Here is a 17403-nt window from a genome sequence, read left to right on the forward strand (position 1 = left end):
AACCGCTCGCCCACGCTGGCCGGCACGAAAAACAAACTGCAATGTTTTTTATTAATAATATTTATCAAGAATCTCTTATTAAAGATCGGTAATTAGAAATTTATATTTGGAGTGAAAAAATTTTTTTGTATGTGACGTATAATTACAAATAGGAAGACGTGCGTTTGTCTTAAAAATGTCAGTTAGATATGTGTCTGTTAGCATATATTTGGTGTATTTTATATTTAAATTACTCAGATATTCAAAAGAAACGAACTAAAAAAACGGAAAAATTAATGAGCGGATCGACATTCGAAGCAGTAACAACCAGTCACGAGGGTTGTCGACATTATTCCTTCTTTGTGTACTTCACGCTTCACGGAAATGCTCGTTAAACAAGCACCTTTATTAAAAAAAATTTTCATCGGTTAGGAAACGTACCTAGGCCACCCATATGGCACGCGAGCACTCTGGTACAGAGCAACACCGTTATCTTACTTTAGAGTATTAACTTTGCTCGGGAAACTTCAAAGCTGATTTTCTCGAGAATTTTTTAGAGTTGCGTCTAACTGCTATGGGAAAGTGATATTTGGGTTCTGAAATTCACGTACCATAAATATAAAAAAATACAAAAACCCGATTGTCTTTAAGTCTCCTTGTGAGCCAGTTGCACACTAATGAATTGACTGTTGGGGGTAGAAGCGGGAATCCCGTGTTACCCTTCTGGGGAAGGTCTTGGTGGAGGTGGTTAACCCTTGCCTTCTCCCGACCTGTTACGAAGTGTTAAGATGGTATCTGCGTCGATGACTATGATGACTACTTGTAATACAGTGTAGTGTTTGTTTTGTTATGGGTGGAGCTAAGGGAGAGGATGGAACCAGGTGCCGGCAAATAGTCTACTCCTCGTGAATAGCATCAAGGGGATCACCGAACTTAACGTCCCGTTACGACAGGGTCACCATCGACAGTGACACATGCCATCGCTTCTTGAGGTACTGCGCAGAAGTGTGGAGTTTTACTGAGGACATTTGCGAAAAGTATGCTATTTAAGAAATGTACGCCACCACCTCTCCTCCTTTTGCCAGCCAAACACTAGAAGTAAACTTTTCTGCAACTCCACGATTCGAAGCGGCTATATCCTAGCCTAGCGGCACAGCACGGGAGTGCGTTAGTTACCTCGGCTACCCTCGACATAATCGTACGGATTTCATTACGATAAAGTTACCGCGTGAGTGAATACCAGGAGCCGGCCGCTTTGACCGAGCACTTCTAGGCGCTTCAGTCCGGAACCGCGCTGCTGCTACGGTCGCAGGTTCGAATTCTGCCTCGGGCAAGGATGTATGTGATGTCCTTAGGTTTGTTAGGTTTAAGTAGTTCTAAGTCTGGGGGACTGATGACCTCATATGTTAAGTCCCATAGTAGAGTCATTTGAACCATTTGAATACCAGGAAACACTTAGCAGAAGCTCCACTGAGTAAACCAGCGCTTGTGACGTTACGTAACATCTCTGGTGAATGGCGTAGGAGTTTAAAGCAGGAATACTAGATGTTATAGTCATTCCACGATATTTTCAAGTAATGTAATCAATTAAGAGCAGTCCATCAAGCAGCACATATACGGCTCGACAAGAGAGGAAAGCAAATGTAAATGCGTTGTCTCCAAAGGGACACTCTTAGAACATAGTCTGAAAACAGTCACTAGCATGTTAAAAGAGATCATCAATAATTATTAGCAGAGAGCAGACGTAGACCAAAAGTTCTGGAGGTCTCTAGTGCACAGAAGGACCGCGTGCATCGGACTTCGTCCCTGAAGCGAACGAAGTATTTTAATACTTCCAGAATGAGATTTTCACTCTGCAGCGGAGTGTGCGCTGATATGAAACTTCCTGGCATATTAATACTGTATATTTAAATTCGATTGCCAGGATACCGTGCCAAAACCTGTATCGAAAGTAAATAAAGAGAGCTGTTGTAATATGACAGAAAGTTAATAGTGGATTTCAGTGGATGGATGGTATTTAGTTTTCACAATTGCAGCGCCGGCTTTGAAGTGTGATAGACTGCAATCCGTAGATAGCAGATAAAAACATGTATCCCAATTCTTTGAAAATAAATATGTGGTTGCACTTCCCTTGGGAAAAGTACCTATTTACGAAAGAGTGAGTGAATATGTCTAATCAAAATTATCTAGCTAACATCTCCCTCGCTGTTGGAATCATACCATCTGTTGCAAAGTGAATTACTCTTGTGGAATGGCTTTTCAGTTTATCTACTCGGTGAACAGATGTCGTACTACGCTTCTTTCTGAAAATAAAGAGTGACGGCTCGACAAGAGGGAAATGCAACAGGGGTGCGATTCACAGTAACTTACATACATCACCAGCAAAACCCTCTCGTACTGCATTTTTCAAACTAAAAGGCTATAATTCAATGTTTAAAAGAAATGTTTACTTACATTACATTTTAACATTCTAGTTAATTATCAAGGATTCATTATTTACATTCTCTCTAATGTTTTTAATGGACAATGCTCTTTCCGTCTTAAAATCTCACAACAAAACCTTTTTTTCGTGTCCATAATCTCACATATTATTTTCATTATCATTCCATAAGTGGACAGCTCATTCCCTTTCTCCATCCTAGAAGCCAGAACATTCTTAAGAATAGTTACTTAATACATCGCCATGTCAAAAAATTACGAAATGAAATCCATTTCAACTACTACTTCCCCCTTACCTACATAATTTGCAGTAAAACGTTTGTCTGCTGTGAGAAATTATTTGCGTTTCATGAAGTACAAAAAATAGATCGCTTGTGAACGAAATTCACGTCAAACTATATAAGCGAAAAAGTGTTCCCTTATTTACATAGGTAGTTGTACTGATTCTTATGGAATCTAACTGTGCTCTGCTGACAAATATCATGAATAAACGACGAGGAAAATTAAACTAGACTTTATAATTATAATTTAGCGACAACACTTAACATGAGCAATGAGCACCAGCTCACTGCCGCAAATATTAAACCCTGATCTCATTTCATACAACTGAGCGCATGACTTCCGTTCAGGAGTGCGGCTCCTCCGTTGTCCATCCGAACTTAGCGGCAGGAGCGACCATATCATACCTGGAACAGCTCACGCCAGTGGGCTTACTTACAGACTTTACGTCTGTAGTGTTACTCTTTTCATCAGGTACGGTTCTCTTCAGCTTACGTCGTGGCAAATTTTCGCCAAGTTCAGTTTACTTTCTATTTTCGAATGTAAATGTTCGTACAAATCGCTATAGATTTAATTTTGAACTAAAGTATGTGTAAATGATGATTGTGCTTGTGCTGCTGTTTTGTAATTTATTTTCCTAATTACAGAATGAAATTAAAATATTTCAAGTAAATATTTCATTTTTATAAAATTAATTTCTATAATTTAAAATTATTGTAACAAGAACACAAAAATATTAAAAACAAAAAGTATTATTTTAACTCAGTCAAAGCAAACCTTTATATTTCATTATTATTGTATGTTAGTTATATCTGTGAATGTGGTTTGTGGTCGAGGAATGTGATGGGAATTTTACCGTGACAAGAACGGTGGGTGAAAGCATAGGTAGTGTGAGGAAAGTTGCTTGTCTGTCTTCGACGTTTTGGAAACGATTGTAACAAACTGTAAACGCATGAAAGTTAAAATTACTTCATAAAATCACCAGTTCCAGACAAAGCATACATAAAGTAAAAATCCAGGCATCTAAGTGAATGACTACAATCAATAATAATCGAGAGCATCGATTCAAAAGATATATAAAATTATGTTGCACTTTCTGTTCTTGAATAACTGTGAAAAACAATTCACCAAACTCGTTATTTTTTCACTAAATTGCAATTACAGTTGAAGTCTTAATATATTTAACAGTCGAGAACATTGACTGCAGGAGCGTTATACCCTACACTAATCCACTGGTTACAAATCATACATTTCACTCACACAACTCTGAAATATGAAAACATAATATGAATAAACAATGAATTTGCACTAAACAAGCATAGGCAGTCAATCAGAGAACAAAATCACTTTTTTTGATTTGCGAGAAAAAATTTCATAAAGCAGCTGGTTTTGAGCTTTACCTTTCTTACCTTTCCCTAGGATAGAATGACTCCACGAATGTTAGTATTTTTCAAAAAATCATAAAGGAAAAAACATTTTAGCTTGGCACCTATTTTTGTTTTTTGCCAAAAGATTTCTGTCTTCCGCTATCACCATGTGACGTCGGAACTGATGATGAAATAACCCTAGAACAATAGGGATACTAAATGGTGCAGAAGTCAGAACAATTACAAATCTGTATCTGATTTTATACGAGCAATACAAAGAAAACCTAGAGAAATGAAAATTTTTCATACGTACCCATCCGAAATAAGGAAAAGTGTCACAGCTCTCAAAAATACAAGTTGTATGGCGCCGATGTTATCTCCAATAAGACACTTAAAAGTTGCTGCCCTACAATATTTAGTGTTCTTTGTCACATGTGTAGTACATCATTAATTCAGGGTATTACCGGAGAAAAACTGTTAGGCCTCACTATAGGTAAAGTGACACTGTATATGTCAACCATTACTGGGCAGCCTCAGTGCATACATCGTTTCCCAAAATTCTGGGGAGTTAATGTGCTCGAGCATGTGCCAGAGTAGCAACGGGATTCTTAATCAGCCAAAGTTCGGATTTCAAAACGTCTCCTCTACCGGGGAAGCTATTTAGACATTCAGAGTACATGATAACATATCACCATGTGCGGTCTTCTGAGGGTTACCGATATCATTTTATTGTATCACTCGCAATATTCTATTTCAAAAATTAAATTTTATGAGACACGTGGTACTGCACATAAATGGTTCAGTTGGTGGTTAAGAAACAGGACTCAAAAGTTACTCTAGGATGATCAGTTACTACAGAGATGGACGCGACAAGGTGGCCAGGATAAAAGTAGAAAGTTCTTGCATGTATACCCTCTTCAGTCCCGACGTACACATATGTGCACATCAGGTCTTCGTAGTGTCATCCTGCCAAATGACGTTTTCCTGAATTGAGACCTGATGTGCACGACTGTGCACATCATGCGGTTTCTGTTTCTGCCGCTAGGTCGTGCGCAAGTCAGTTTTGGCGGGTTTTCTTGCATCCTGAAACTTCCGATCTGAAGGATGGCGTCATCTGCGACACGCGAGAAAGGTAAATTCAGTTTCAATAATCCTTTTTGAATTGGATTACTGTTTTTATCGTGTCTTACTCCAAACAAGACATCAAGAAAGTGATATGTGTATGCAATGAAAACGATAGTTTCGTAGTTTTACAAACATCGACTGTTGAATTTGAAGTACACATTTGTGTACCTCAGGTCTTAGCTCACAGAATGTAGTGGTACTAACGCTAAGACTGATCTCATTGTGAAATCGTAATTTAAAACGTAATCTAAATTAAAGTCGAAAGTTTAGCTACTAATACTCTAGGAGAGCATCTAAGTTATTGTGGTTGTTGTGGTGTAATGGGTAGCGTGTTGGATTCGGCTGGTGAAAACTCAAAAATTTTTCATTTTGTTATTAGGTTCAGTTTCATTTCTTTATTCCATTACATCAACAGTTACTTTCACTTTATTTCATTTTCGCTTCTCAGCTCTAACAGACGATGAAATTATAAAACTGCTCGAGACGAGTGACTTGAGTTCCTTGTCAGACGAAGATAATCCTGTTGATGAACCTCCAACTCCACCTGAACGAATTGGTGTGCTTGAAGTTGAAGGATGCAATGTGGATGTTACTCCTGAGGCACCTGCATCAGCTTCATCTTCTCACTGTCGTCCACTAAGATGGAGGCAATCTAAGTAAGCAATACATTGGTGTAGTTCTGTGTGTCATCTGACACGATTTAGATCAGTATTTTTCAGTGGTACTATTTGTTTGCAGGATGTGTAATCGACAGCCTTCTGACGACAACTTTGAAGAACAGACTGATGGTGAACTGAGAAACCCTTCACAGTTTTTCTTCGGGTACTTCGATAAAAATTTCTGGAAAAATGTTGCAGGACAAACTAATTTATTTCATTGCCAAAAGAACTCAAAAAGTCTGGATACAAATACTAATGAAATTTTGTCCCTTGTCGGAATTGAGATATTGATGGGTACTTTGAAATTGCCCCAGGCAAGACTTTACTGGAATATGCAACTGGATATTCCACTTGTATCATCAACCATGACAAGAGATAGATACTACAAATTACGAAATAATCTACATTTTGTAAATAATGTGGAAGATCATGACGTAAATGACAAACTTTGGAAGGTTAGACCTTTAATTGATGCTTATAGAAATAAATGTATTAGTTTACCCAGGTCTCAACACCTTTCTGTGGATGAACAGATGATTCCATTCACTTGGCCTTAAAAATTTTATTTTAGCGTCAACAGATGGACTTGTCCTTGATTTTGCTATATACACTGGCAAAGGAACACAAAGGAACAATTCCTGACAGCGATCAAAAAGAACATGGCCTGGGAGCGGGTATACTCAAACTACTGGCTAGAACTGTACCCAATGATTACAATCATGTAATTTACAGTGACAGATTTTTCACCAGTTCAAAATCTGTTCAGCTTTTACTAGACAGGAATATATTTCAGACAGGAACTGTGATGGCCAATAGAATAAAGGAAGTAGCTTCTAAGTTCAAGAGAGGTCAGGAGCTGCAGCGGGGGCAATGGGATGAGTACGTAAGGGAGGACCAGGAAATTTGTGCCCTCAAATGGAAGGACAATAAATCCGTCACTTTGTTATCCTCGTGCATAGGGGGCGAACCAGAGGGTACCTGCAAACGATGGTGTAATATAGAAAAAGCAAAGGTTAGTGTCAAACAACCAGCCATCATCAAAAGCTATAATTGCAATATGGGTGGCATTGATCTTTGTGATAGATACATGGCATACTATAGGTCAAACATCAGAACAAAAAAGTGGACTGTCAGAGTATTCAACCACTTCACTGATTTAGCCATAATTAATTCATGGATTATGTACAAAAGGTATTGTCAAAAAGAAGGGATACCAAAACAAAAGTGGATGTCTCTCATAAACTTGTCCCACGACCTGGTAAAGTCTTCAAAAATTGTAGACTCACTGGAACTGTTGAAAGAAATTTCTCCGAGTGTGACACAGGAGTATGTCAGCAGTTCTGATGAAGATGAGCAGTATCAGCCCACAAAACGAAGACGAATTGTACCCAAGCCAACTAGAGAAAGCAAATGTGACAGGGTTGACCACCTTCCTGAATATATTGAGTAGTTTTGCCTCAAGGTGTCGGTTACCAGGGTGCAAGTCACGTTCCCGCATAATGTGTAAAAAGTGCAAAGTTTATTTGTGCGTATTAAAAAACAATTGTTTTGCTAAATTCCATAAACATTAGAAGTAGTGTGTTCATAAAATGTAATGTGTACATAAAAATGAGAAGTAATGTGTACATTTTTCATTGGTAATAAAAATATGAAAATACTATGAGATCGGCATTTTTTTCTCTGTTGAGACCCAATGTACACACATGTGTACAGTCAATTAGTCAAACATTATATAAAATAAAATTTCAAAATTAGTTTTTTTGTGTTACTTTGACATCAGATGCACCAAAAATGCAACTGAAACATTTTTCCATTCTTTGTTTATCTTCTGGACTGAAGAGGATACAGAGGGGCCCAAAAAAATGTATCCACTGTTTAAAAGTCCATTACTTGCAAACTAATTGACGGAGTTCTCTCATTTTTTGTGAAAGTGTAGCTTAAAGTCCAACTTAAAGATATCACTGTAGGTGTTCGAAATGGTTACCATTAACATCCACACACAAAGGATGCCGCCGAACTGCAGCACAAACTACTGACTGCAACGTGTTCAGTTGGATATTTGCACATGAATGTACAATAGTTTCTCGAAGTTCATCCAATGTGCGTGGCTTTTGTCAATAAACGACGTCCTTTAGTGTTCCTCACAGGTAAAAGTCCAGAGGAGTTAGGTCTGGGGAACGTGGGGGATACTCCACAGCACCTCTACGCCCTATCCATCTTCCTGGTAGATTTTCGTCGAGGTACGCCCTAACACGGATTTGGTAGTGTGCTGGGGCACCATCTTGTTGAAAGTCTCCATACAAGTCTCGGATGGCAGGTAAAATTGATGTCTGAAGCTTTTGAAGGTAAACCTCACCGGTAACTGTGCCGTCAATGAAGAATGGCCCAATCAAGACAACGCACACCACACATTTACTCCTGGCAAATTCACGGCTTTGTCTACATGGACGTTCGGATATTCGGTGGCCCAGTAGATGCAATTGTGGCGATTTACTGTACCATTGAGTTTGAACTGTGCCTCGTCAGACCACATAAACATCTCCGCAAACTCTTCATCGTTGCGCACCATGTTAGTAAACCATTCGCAGTACTCCATTCTGCGATCTGGGTCGTCCTCGTTCATTGCTTGTAGCAATCGTGGGATGTAGCACGTCCACTTTGCTGTCTTCAAAATTCGCCGAACACTTGAGCGACTCACTCCAGTTTCACGGGCACACTGTCTCACAGACTTCTGTTGTGAGCGAGTGAATTGTTGTAACACACGACGGGAGTTAGCTGGAGTTGTTACTGTTACAGGTCGTCCAGATCGTTGTTTGTGTACATCTTTAACACAGCCTTCGGCTTCAAATTTGTCTCGAATGCTCTGTTTGATACTCATTTCGCCATTGCCGTTGAACCTCATGAACGTTTTCGTACTTCAAATACCACTTCAAAACTGACTTCCTTTCTTCGAATGTAAGCCTTGCGCCAGCCATGTTTATTCGAGTAACTAGGTGCAACTAAGAACAAAACACTGACTATCTGGCGACTGTCTTCTGACAAAACAAAACAACGGAATACAACGCTTGTGTGGCGATTTCCGGAACTACAAACTATTACTCTACGAAAGATGAGACATCTCCGTCAATTAGTTTGCCAGTTGACTTTTAAACAGTGGATACATTTTTTTGGACCCCTCTGTATATTGATGTAAACTTTAGCTGTAAAAACTGCTCAGAAGACCTGAAAAACTCTTATGATCTACTATGAATGCTGAAAGAGTAACTGCCGACGTTTTTGATGTAGAAATCAGTAAATTAAAATATTTTTTTTTAATATTTTCGTTCACTGATGTCTTGTGCGATATTATTCTAGCGTAATTCCCCACTTAGGCAAACATTATTCATTTCATGAGAGAAAGTAATTAGAATTATTACTGTTATAGACATCTATTGAAACAACTGAGCATATTAATCACAGCCCCTCAGTAATTTAATCAGCCAAGAAATTTGTTGCTAACAACTGATTGCAGTTTGAAAATAGTAGAGAAATTCGCAAGTATCGTGCTAGGAAAATAAATGATTTGTACTTCCCTGTAGCGAAAGTTTTGAAATATACAGTTACGGAGACCTTTGGTAGTTTGTCCATAGAAATAAACCATGTGACAGCAGACAACGGAGTGTTTTCACGTGTAGATCAAATACGTTTCTCGTTAACAAGCTCTTCTGTTCCATCGAGGAAATATTGAGGAGAAATAAATAGTCAGTTACAAATCTGTAAATAGCCATCATTTAGCCATGTAAATATTATTTAATTGGAGACGCAGCTTTCGTTCGATTGACGTGTTCATCTCTTTCTTCGTATATGCTACGGCTCAAGTATCTTGGCTAACACGAAGCAGAGAAGGAGAGATTTTTAGGGGTAATAAATACGAGCCTTACAATTTTCGAGGAGAAGGTGGTAGGTGTTGACGATCTGTCACGCATTTATTCGAGACTTCGATTATCAGGTAAGAGAATCCCTTCCCACCAGAAGTTTACTAGAGAAAAAACCCACCGGAACTGATTTAAGCTCAAGTATAAGCAGCTGCAGCGGTTCAACATTTTCCGCTCCTTACGAATGGCCGATAAATTTACTTTGCGAGCCTCATATTCAGAATGTCCGGAAAATCCCTGCTGGCGGAGGCGCTATATTTTACGTCCCCATATAGGGCCGTATCCCGGCCCTCTTTTACCGTCTGGCTTAGGCGTAAAAGTAGGGCTTAGGGCGGCCAGGCGGCTGTCTGGCTCCCCTTTCTTGCGACGGCCGCTCCGGCCGGAAGAGACGACCCGGAGGCGGATGCGGCGAGGAAGGGAACTGGCAAGAAGAGGCAGCCGGCTGCGGTCGGCCGCGCGCCGCCTTCCTCCGGAGACATCTAATTGGGGCTCTGCTGCACAGTCGGACGCCTCGGGCCCTGAGCGCCGGCCACCCTTCAAGGCGAGGACGCGCCATGAATATGCACGCGACCGCAGAACACCTCGTGATTGGCAACCACCCGGTCCACTGCCTGCGGACCCCTTCTCTCTGCTACACAGTCGGATATCACTTCCCCTCTGTTCTGTCATCGATACAACGACGAGCTCGCATCTGCCCATAGCGGAAACGCGCCTACTTTTTCCGTTCCCGATATGGGCAATGCTTAGCTTTCAATATGAATTGCTAGCCATTAAAATTGCAAGACGATGAAGGTAGCGAAGTGTTAAACTCGCATGAAGTGTACAACATGCCTGGATTGGTCCGTAACATACACACGGGCCATTCACATTAAGGGGACCATACCGTGGTTCAGATCGAAAAAAGTCAATTTTCGGTTTTCATCATATTTCGATGGATTTAGGTTTTATTTAAGTACTCTGAAAAGGATTTTGCTGAAAAAAAATTTTCGAGCATTAAAGAGCATTTTTCTACCACGTGTGTTTATGTGCCATGCCCACTTTTCTGTCACCCACTGTCAACCCACCCACTGTCAACTCTAAGCCATATGGAGCTGCCATTATTAGCAAAATAGAATGTGTAGGCCATGTTCAAAAACGTTTGGGAAAAAGGCTGAGAAAACTAACTGTTGATATAAGAGGAAAAAAATTAGAAGATGGAAATTATTTTATGGCCTTCATTGGACCACTGTAGTCAAAAATATAAAGTTCTAAACAAGTTGTTACACATGGATACAATTTGGTTCAACAATAACTTAATATATTTAGGTAATATAATTGTTAGAGGCTATTCTTATATGAAAGGTGTTTTGCTCTTCTGTCTGCCCAATATTTCTTCATTCTTTCAGATATTTTCTTTCTTTCTTCATCTGAGACAACTCTTCCTGTACTCCTTTTATTGATTTTCATTTGTAGTCTTTTATATCTTCCTTAATTTCTGTGATCCATTTAATGTCGCTCTTGCTATTCCACAATTTTTGTATTATTTTTTTACTAATTCTGTTTTCTGGAGTTCTCATCAGATGTCCAAAGAATGAGATGCGTTTCTTCCTGATTGTGCTCATGACTGGTTCTATTTTCTTATATACTGTTTCATTTGATGCTATTCTCCAGTGTCCATTTATTTTATACTGTTTATTTATACATGTCCTAATTATTCTTCTTTCTATTTTTAGTATTCTGTCAATTTCTGCTATATTAGTTGTTTTGAAGATAGTTTCAGCTGCATACGTTATTTCTGGTTGTGTAACTGTTTTATAGTGTTTTAATTTTGCATCTATAGATAGGCTTTTTTGTTGCATGTAGTTTTGGTAATGTAATTTGCATAGTTCAGTTTTTTTATTCTATTTTGCCACGATGGCTTCTCATTTAGATTGTATGTTATTATTTCGCCTAAATATTTAAATTTATCAACAATTTTGATTTCCTGTTCTCCTATTGTAATTTTGTTTGCAAGTGGTGGATCAGTTAGCATAATCTCCGTTTTTTCAAATGATATTCTAAGGCCTACTTTCTCTGCTATTTCTTGTAGTGATTTCACTTGTTGCCTGGCTTCTTGAACGGTGTTGGCTAGGAGAGCAAGATCATCAGCGAATCCCAAGCAGTTTAAGCTAATATCATCTTTTGCACTTCCAATTCTTATCCGCTTTGGATTGTCCTTGTACCATTCTCTCATTATGTATTCCAGTGCACAGTTGAAAAGTAATGGTGATAGGCAGTCACCTTGTCTTAAGCCTGTTTTTATGAGGAATGGTTCCGAAATTTCTCCTCCAAACTTCACTTTTGATTTGGTGTTGGTTTGAGTGAGTTGTATTATTTTAATTAGTTTTGGATGGAGTCCTAGATTTCTTAAAATTTTTAATACTGAAGGTCCGTGGAGACAGTCATATGCCTTCTTAAAATCTACAAATGTTATTGCCAGAGGTTTGTTCCATTTGTTGTAGTATGCCATAATCAATTTTAAACTAATTATCTGCTCTGCACAGCTTCTCCATGGTCTGAAACCTCCCTGATATTCCCCTAACTCCTGTTCTAATTGCTCCTTGATTCTTTCATATAGGATCTTGGATAGAATTTTATATGTGCAATCTAGGAGAGAGATTCCTCTGTAGTTGTCTCGGTTGCTCTTATCTCCCTTTTTGTGTAGTGGGTGGATGATAGCTGTGGTCCAATGTTCGGGAAATTGTTCTGTTACCCAAATTTTTGTTAGAGCCATGTGTAAGGAGGTATTGACTGTGTCACTTGCATATTTCCACATTTCAACAAAAACCTGATCGTCTCCACATGCCTTATAATGTTTTTGTTCTTTAAGAATTTCTTCTACTTCTTGGAAAGTTGGAGGGTCTAGTTTGTTAGGTTTGGTTTTTATTGGGGTATTTATGTTGATTTGTAAGGGTTCTTTGGGTTCCTCGCAATTCAGAAGTTGGTAAAATGCTTTTGCCATGATTTCTGCATTTTCCTTGTTACTGTGTGTCATTCTTCCATCTTCATCTTTTAGTATTAGTGTAGGGGCCTCATATTGTTGTAGTTGTTTCCCAAAGATTTTGTAGTAGTTCCTGGAGTTGGTTTTATGATAATTACCTTCTATAGACTTTATAATATCTTTATGAAATCCTCTCTTGATTCTTCTAATATTTTGAGTGAATTTTTCTCTTTCATTTTTTAGGTTGATGGCATTTTCTTCAGTTTTATGTGTTTGAAACTTTAACCATGCTTGGTGTCTATCTTCATGGAATTTGTCACATTCTGATGTCCACCATGCATGTTTCCTTCGTGGGTTCAAGGGAGCTAGATTCTCTGCTTCTTTTTTAAGATTAGGCACTAGTTGTTCTAGATCATCTGTTAATTTGATGGTTTGTGTTATTTGTTGGTACTTATTATTTTTAATTAGCTGATGTGGGTCAAACCTCCTTTTTATTTTCTTAGTTTTTCCTGTCCTCTTCTTTAACGGTGTGAATTTGATTTTAATTTTAACCATATAATGGTCTGAGCCTGTGTCTACTCCTCTCAGTACTTTAACATTGTGGATCTCCTTATGAAAATTTTTGTCCATACAGACATGGTCTAGCTGCCACTCGCCCTTCCTCCAGTCTGGATGTTTCCATGTTTTAAGTTTACTTGGCTTCCTCTTAAAGTATGTTGATTTAGATATAAGGTTGTGTTCTCTGCAGAGTTCTACAAGTCTTTGACCGTTTTTGTTTGTAAATTTATGTGGACTCCATTTTCCAGTTATATCTTTATATTTCCTTTCTTTTCCCAACTGAGCATTGAAATCTCCCAATAAGATTTTTACATTCTTTTTATTTACTCTGTTCACAGTTTGTTCTAGAAGGTCCCAAAATTTATCTACCTCTTCCTTTGTTTTCGTTAGACAATTTTTTTCATTTGTTGGAGCATGAGCATTTATTATTGTATAGGTTTTATTCATTGTTTTAAAGCTTAGAGTCGCAATTCTTGGTGATACTGCTTGGAAATCCGTTACTGAATCTATTATTTTTATGTTTACTAAAAACACTGTTCCAAACTGGGGACATCGTTTCATTGCCCTCGGTCCTGGTTTCCCATTATAAATTCTGTATCCTTGTGATTCAAATGGGTCCTCTGTGGTGTTTCTCATTTCTTGGATCCCTGTTATTAAATTTTTTTGTTTATTTAGTTCATCTGTGAGCTCCTTGAGTTTTCCGGTCTGAAGTAGTGAGTTTATGTTGTGTGTTGCTATATAATTTATTTGCTCATGTTTAATCTTCTTTTTGTGTTTTAGTGTGCATTTGGATGGTTGCAAACGCTCCGATTCATTGCTGTCTTCTAGTTGACTACCCACCGAATCCGATGTAGCCTTTTCCTGCCTTTTTGAGCAGGACGGTGGAATTTTTTTCCTAAAAGACCTTTCCATTTTTGACTGTCGAAGGTTGTCAACCTTAGTTGGAGCAAGCTCCGATTTACAACTCCGGTTGTTAACCGAAAAGGGTGTGTTTGGTCCGCGAGAGCTATTTTATTTCACTCAAGTCCGCCAGTAAACCGGTGAGGACTTCCCTATCCGCCACCTGGGACGCGCCACGTAGGAGTATCACCTCTCCTCCTACTATGACAGCATTTCAGAAGTTTTTTCTTTAAAGTCAATTTCCCGCAAACTAAAATTTTCAGTATATATGCCCCATTATATCGGAAACTATCATAGATAAATGAGTGAAAATTTCAGAGACTCTGCATAACATAAAAAGGTACTACATTCATTAATATTCCCCCATTAGGAAGTTCACAAAAAATATTTTCTGCAGAAAAACGTAATATTTTTTGTTAATAAATTTAAAAAACTATTTCTTAAAAACTATAAAATGGATAAAGTAGATTTTAGTACAGTTGACTCAATAAGCATCATGTAACATTAAAAATATTAAGGTTCTGCATCAAATTGTTTTTTTCGGAAATGGGTCAAATACTTGCCTAAATTAACATGGATTAGATAGGCAGGGCGTGGTCCCCTTAATGTAACCACCGCCTAGGTTTGTTGTCAACGTGCACAGACGGCAGGTGGCAACACTAGTAGTAGAGGGTATACCGCGTGGTTATAATCAAACATTCCGATTTAACACATTATAACACGGAAACTAATTACCGTACGAGGACCAAACTTGGAAGCATTAACGTCAAGGATATGGGGAAGAGAAATAATGCAGAATCAGTTCAATTGAAACACTTCTAATGTGCTGCTATCGTACATCACACCATTAATATCGGTACCACTACTGCTGCAAAAGGGGCTCAATTTGGCGCCCAACAGTGTCCAGAAGAGTCTGAAAGCGCAGGACTGCGTTCTGCACAGCAGAACGAAGCCTGTCTATAGGTATGCTGGCTACCTCTCTTGATATGCTGCGCTTCAGATCAGCACATGTGTGAATGTTCCCCTGGTAAACCATGTCCTGCAAGTAGCCCCACAACCAGGAATCACAGGGAGTGAGATCTGGTAATCGTGCCGGCCAAGCATGTGGATACGATCGGCTGATAATTCGATCGTTTCCAAGTGTGTTTCGGAGAAGCAGGTGAACTTCACGAGCGATGTGCGGTGGGCCCCATCTTGCATGAAAACTGTTGAGTTCAGTGAGTCTCTCTCCTCTAGGATGGGTATACCATGCTGGGGAAGTATATCGCAGTAACGCTGGCCAGTCACACTGCACGTCTTTGGTCCTTGAGCGCCAACCTGCTCAAAAAAGAAAGGGCCAATCATGAACGTAGCCGTGAAGCCACACCATACGGTCACACCTTAACTGTACAGAGGAATTTCATGTACAGTGACTGGAGGTGAAGATACCCACACTCGGCAGTTCTGTGTGTTCACCTCACCCGTCAGAGAAAAATGAGCTTCGTCTGTCCATAGGATGGTCCACGTCGTTGTGCGTTGTGACGTTGTGCGTCATGTGGTGCAGATTGATGTACGATATGGATCTTGTACAGACACCATTTGAGAAAATATACCGATATGGTGTCTGTTCTTTCGGACATGTCCGAAAGAACAGACACCACATCAGTATATAGTTCTGGCAATACCGGCCATGACCTTCTTCTTCAGTGCGGATGCACACATATTCCCCGAACTCTTACGGGACTTGGTAAGGATGTCTTCCACGATAATGAGTGTGTTGGGGTGGGACACTACTAATGTAGTGTGTGGACATACCAGGTGAGAATGTGGATCTCGCAGGAGGCGTGCACAAGATAGTCCCTGCAGTCGCACTATTCTCTGTGTCCTCGGTGGCTCAGATGGATAGAGCGTCTGCCATGTAAGCAGGAGATCCCGGGTTCGAGTCGCGGTCGGGACACACATCTTCACCTGTCCCCGTTGATATATATCAACGCCCGTGAGCAGCTGACGGTATTAATTTAATTGTAATTCCATTTGAGAATGGTTCGAAGCACCTTCCGTATAGTGAACCGCGGGATGTTCGACTGTCGTGAAACAGCACGGGCACTGCCTGATGATCGGGAATTGCGCGCAGCGTTTTCTGCCACAGAAACAGCGATTTCATGAACTACCTATGACGCAACCGGTCGTCGGCCTGTTCCCGAAGCGTCGCCCAGTTCTGCAGTTGATCGAACTTCTTCATTATGCACCGCACAGCAGGTGGAGAAAGAGGACTCTTCCGTAATCCTTTCAGCCGGCGATAGTCTCGAAGTGCAGCTGCAGCGTTACTGTTGTTTTGATAACAGAGCTTCACCAATAAGGCCCTGCTCCTTTTGTCCAAACTCATGTTGACACGTCAACAAGTACACTGCGACTGGTCAGCTGTGTGAGACTAAGGATCACGATGACTGTTCACCACACCTGGCGGCCACTGTTGGAACTGGACGGTGGCACCGTGACGCATGGAAATCATGCACTCCATATTCTGTACATTAATGCTACCAAGTTTGGTAGTCGTACGGTATTAGTTTCCGTGTTATAACGTATTAAATAGGGAAAGTCTAATTATAACCACCCGGTATAAAGCGTGTCGGAGGGGAACACGGAAAACAGTGCAGTCGCTGTCGTAATGCGGAAATGGAGCGAAAAAAAATGGCTCTTAGCACTATGGGACTCAACATCTTAGGTCATAAGTCCCCTAGAAATTAGAACTACTTAAACCTAACTAACCTAAGGACATCACACACACCCATGCCCGAGGCAGGATTCGAACCTGCGACCGTAGCAGCCCCGCGGTTCCGGACTGCAGTGCCAGAACCGCACGGCCACCGCGGCCGGCTGAAATGGAGCGATTTATCTGGCATCCAGAAGGGCGTGATCGTGTGCTTTGGGGCCAAAGATGGAAGAATTTTTCGAAACGGTGAGCTTCTAACAGTTCACGTGCAGCAATGGTTAAGATATATGCGCATGGCAAAAAGGCGCTATTCGAAACTAGCGCCGAGCCAACCGTGGTGCACGTGCGTGATGGCTGCGGAGATTTGTAAGGGCGAATAGACGCGCAACTGTTGGCAACTGACCGCCCAGATGAAACAAGGGGCTACCGCAGTGTCTCCTTAAGGATCGTTCTACGAAGGGTGCAGCGTATGCGCTTCCGGAGCAGACGTCTTGTTCATGCACCCGTTCTGACATCTGCTCGTCGGCGACGT

At 40.2% G+C, this 17403-nt stretch overlaps 1 protein-coding gene across 1 annotated transcript in view; it reads left to right on the forward strand.

The window, feature by feature from the left end:
* The window catches only part of LOC126235338 (cysteine-rich motor neuron 1 protein-like), a 139856-nt gene that overhangs the window by 27607 nt on the left and 94846 nt on the right, over positions 1-17403 (forward strand). The window contains exons 2-4 of the mRNA XM_049944060.1: positions 5638-5845; positions 5928-6011; positions 6581-6860. Of these exons, the coding sequence (XP_049800017.1) occupies positions 5638-5845; positions 5928-6011; positions 6581-6860 (572 nt within the window). The remainder of the gene's footprint in view (positions 1-5637; positions 5846-5927; positions 6012-6580; positions 6861-17403) is intronic.

The sequence above is a fragment of the Schistocerca nitens genome, chromosome 2, assembly GCF_023898315.1.
Source record: "Schistocerca nitens isolate TAMUIC-IGC-003100 chromosome 2, iqSchNite1.1, whole genome shotgun sequence".
NCBI lineage: Eukaryota > Metazoa > Arthropoda > Insecta > Orthoptera > Acrididae > Schistocerca > Schistocerca nitens.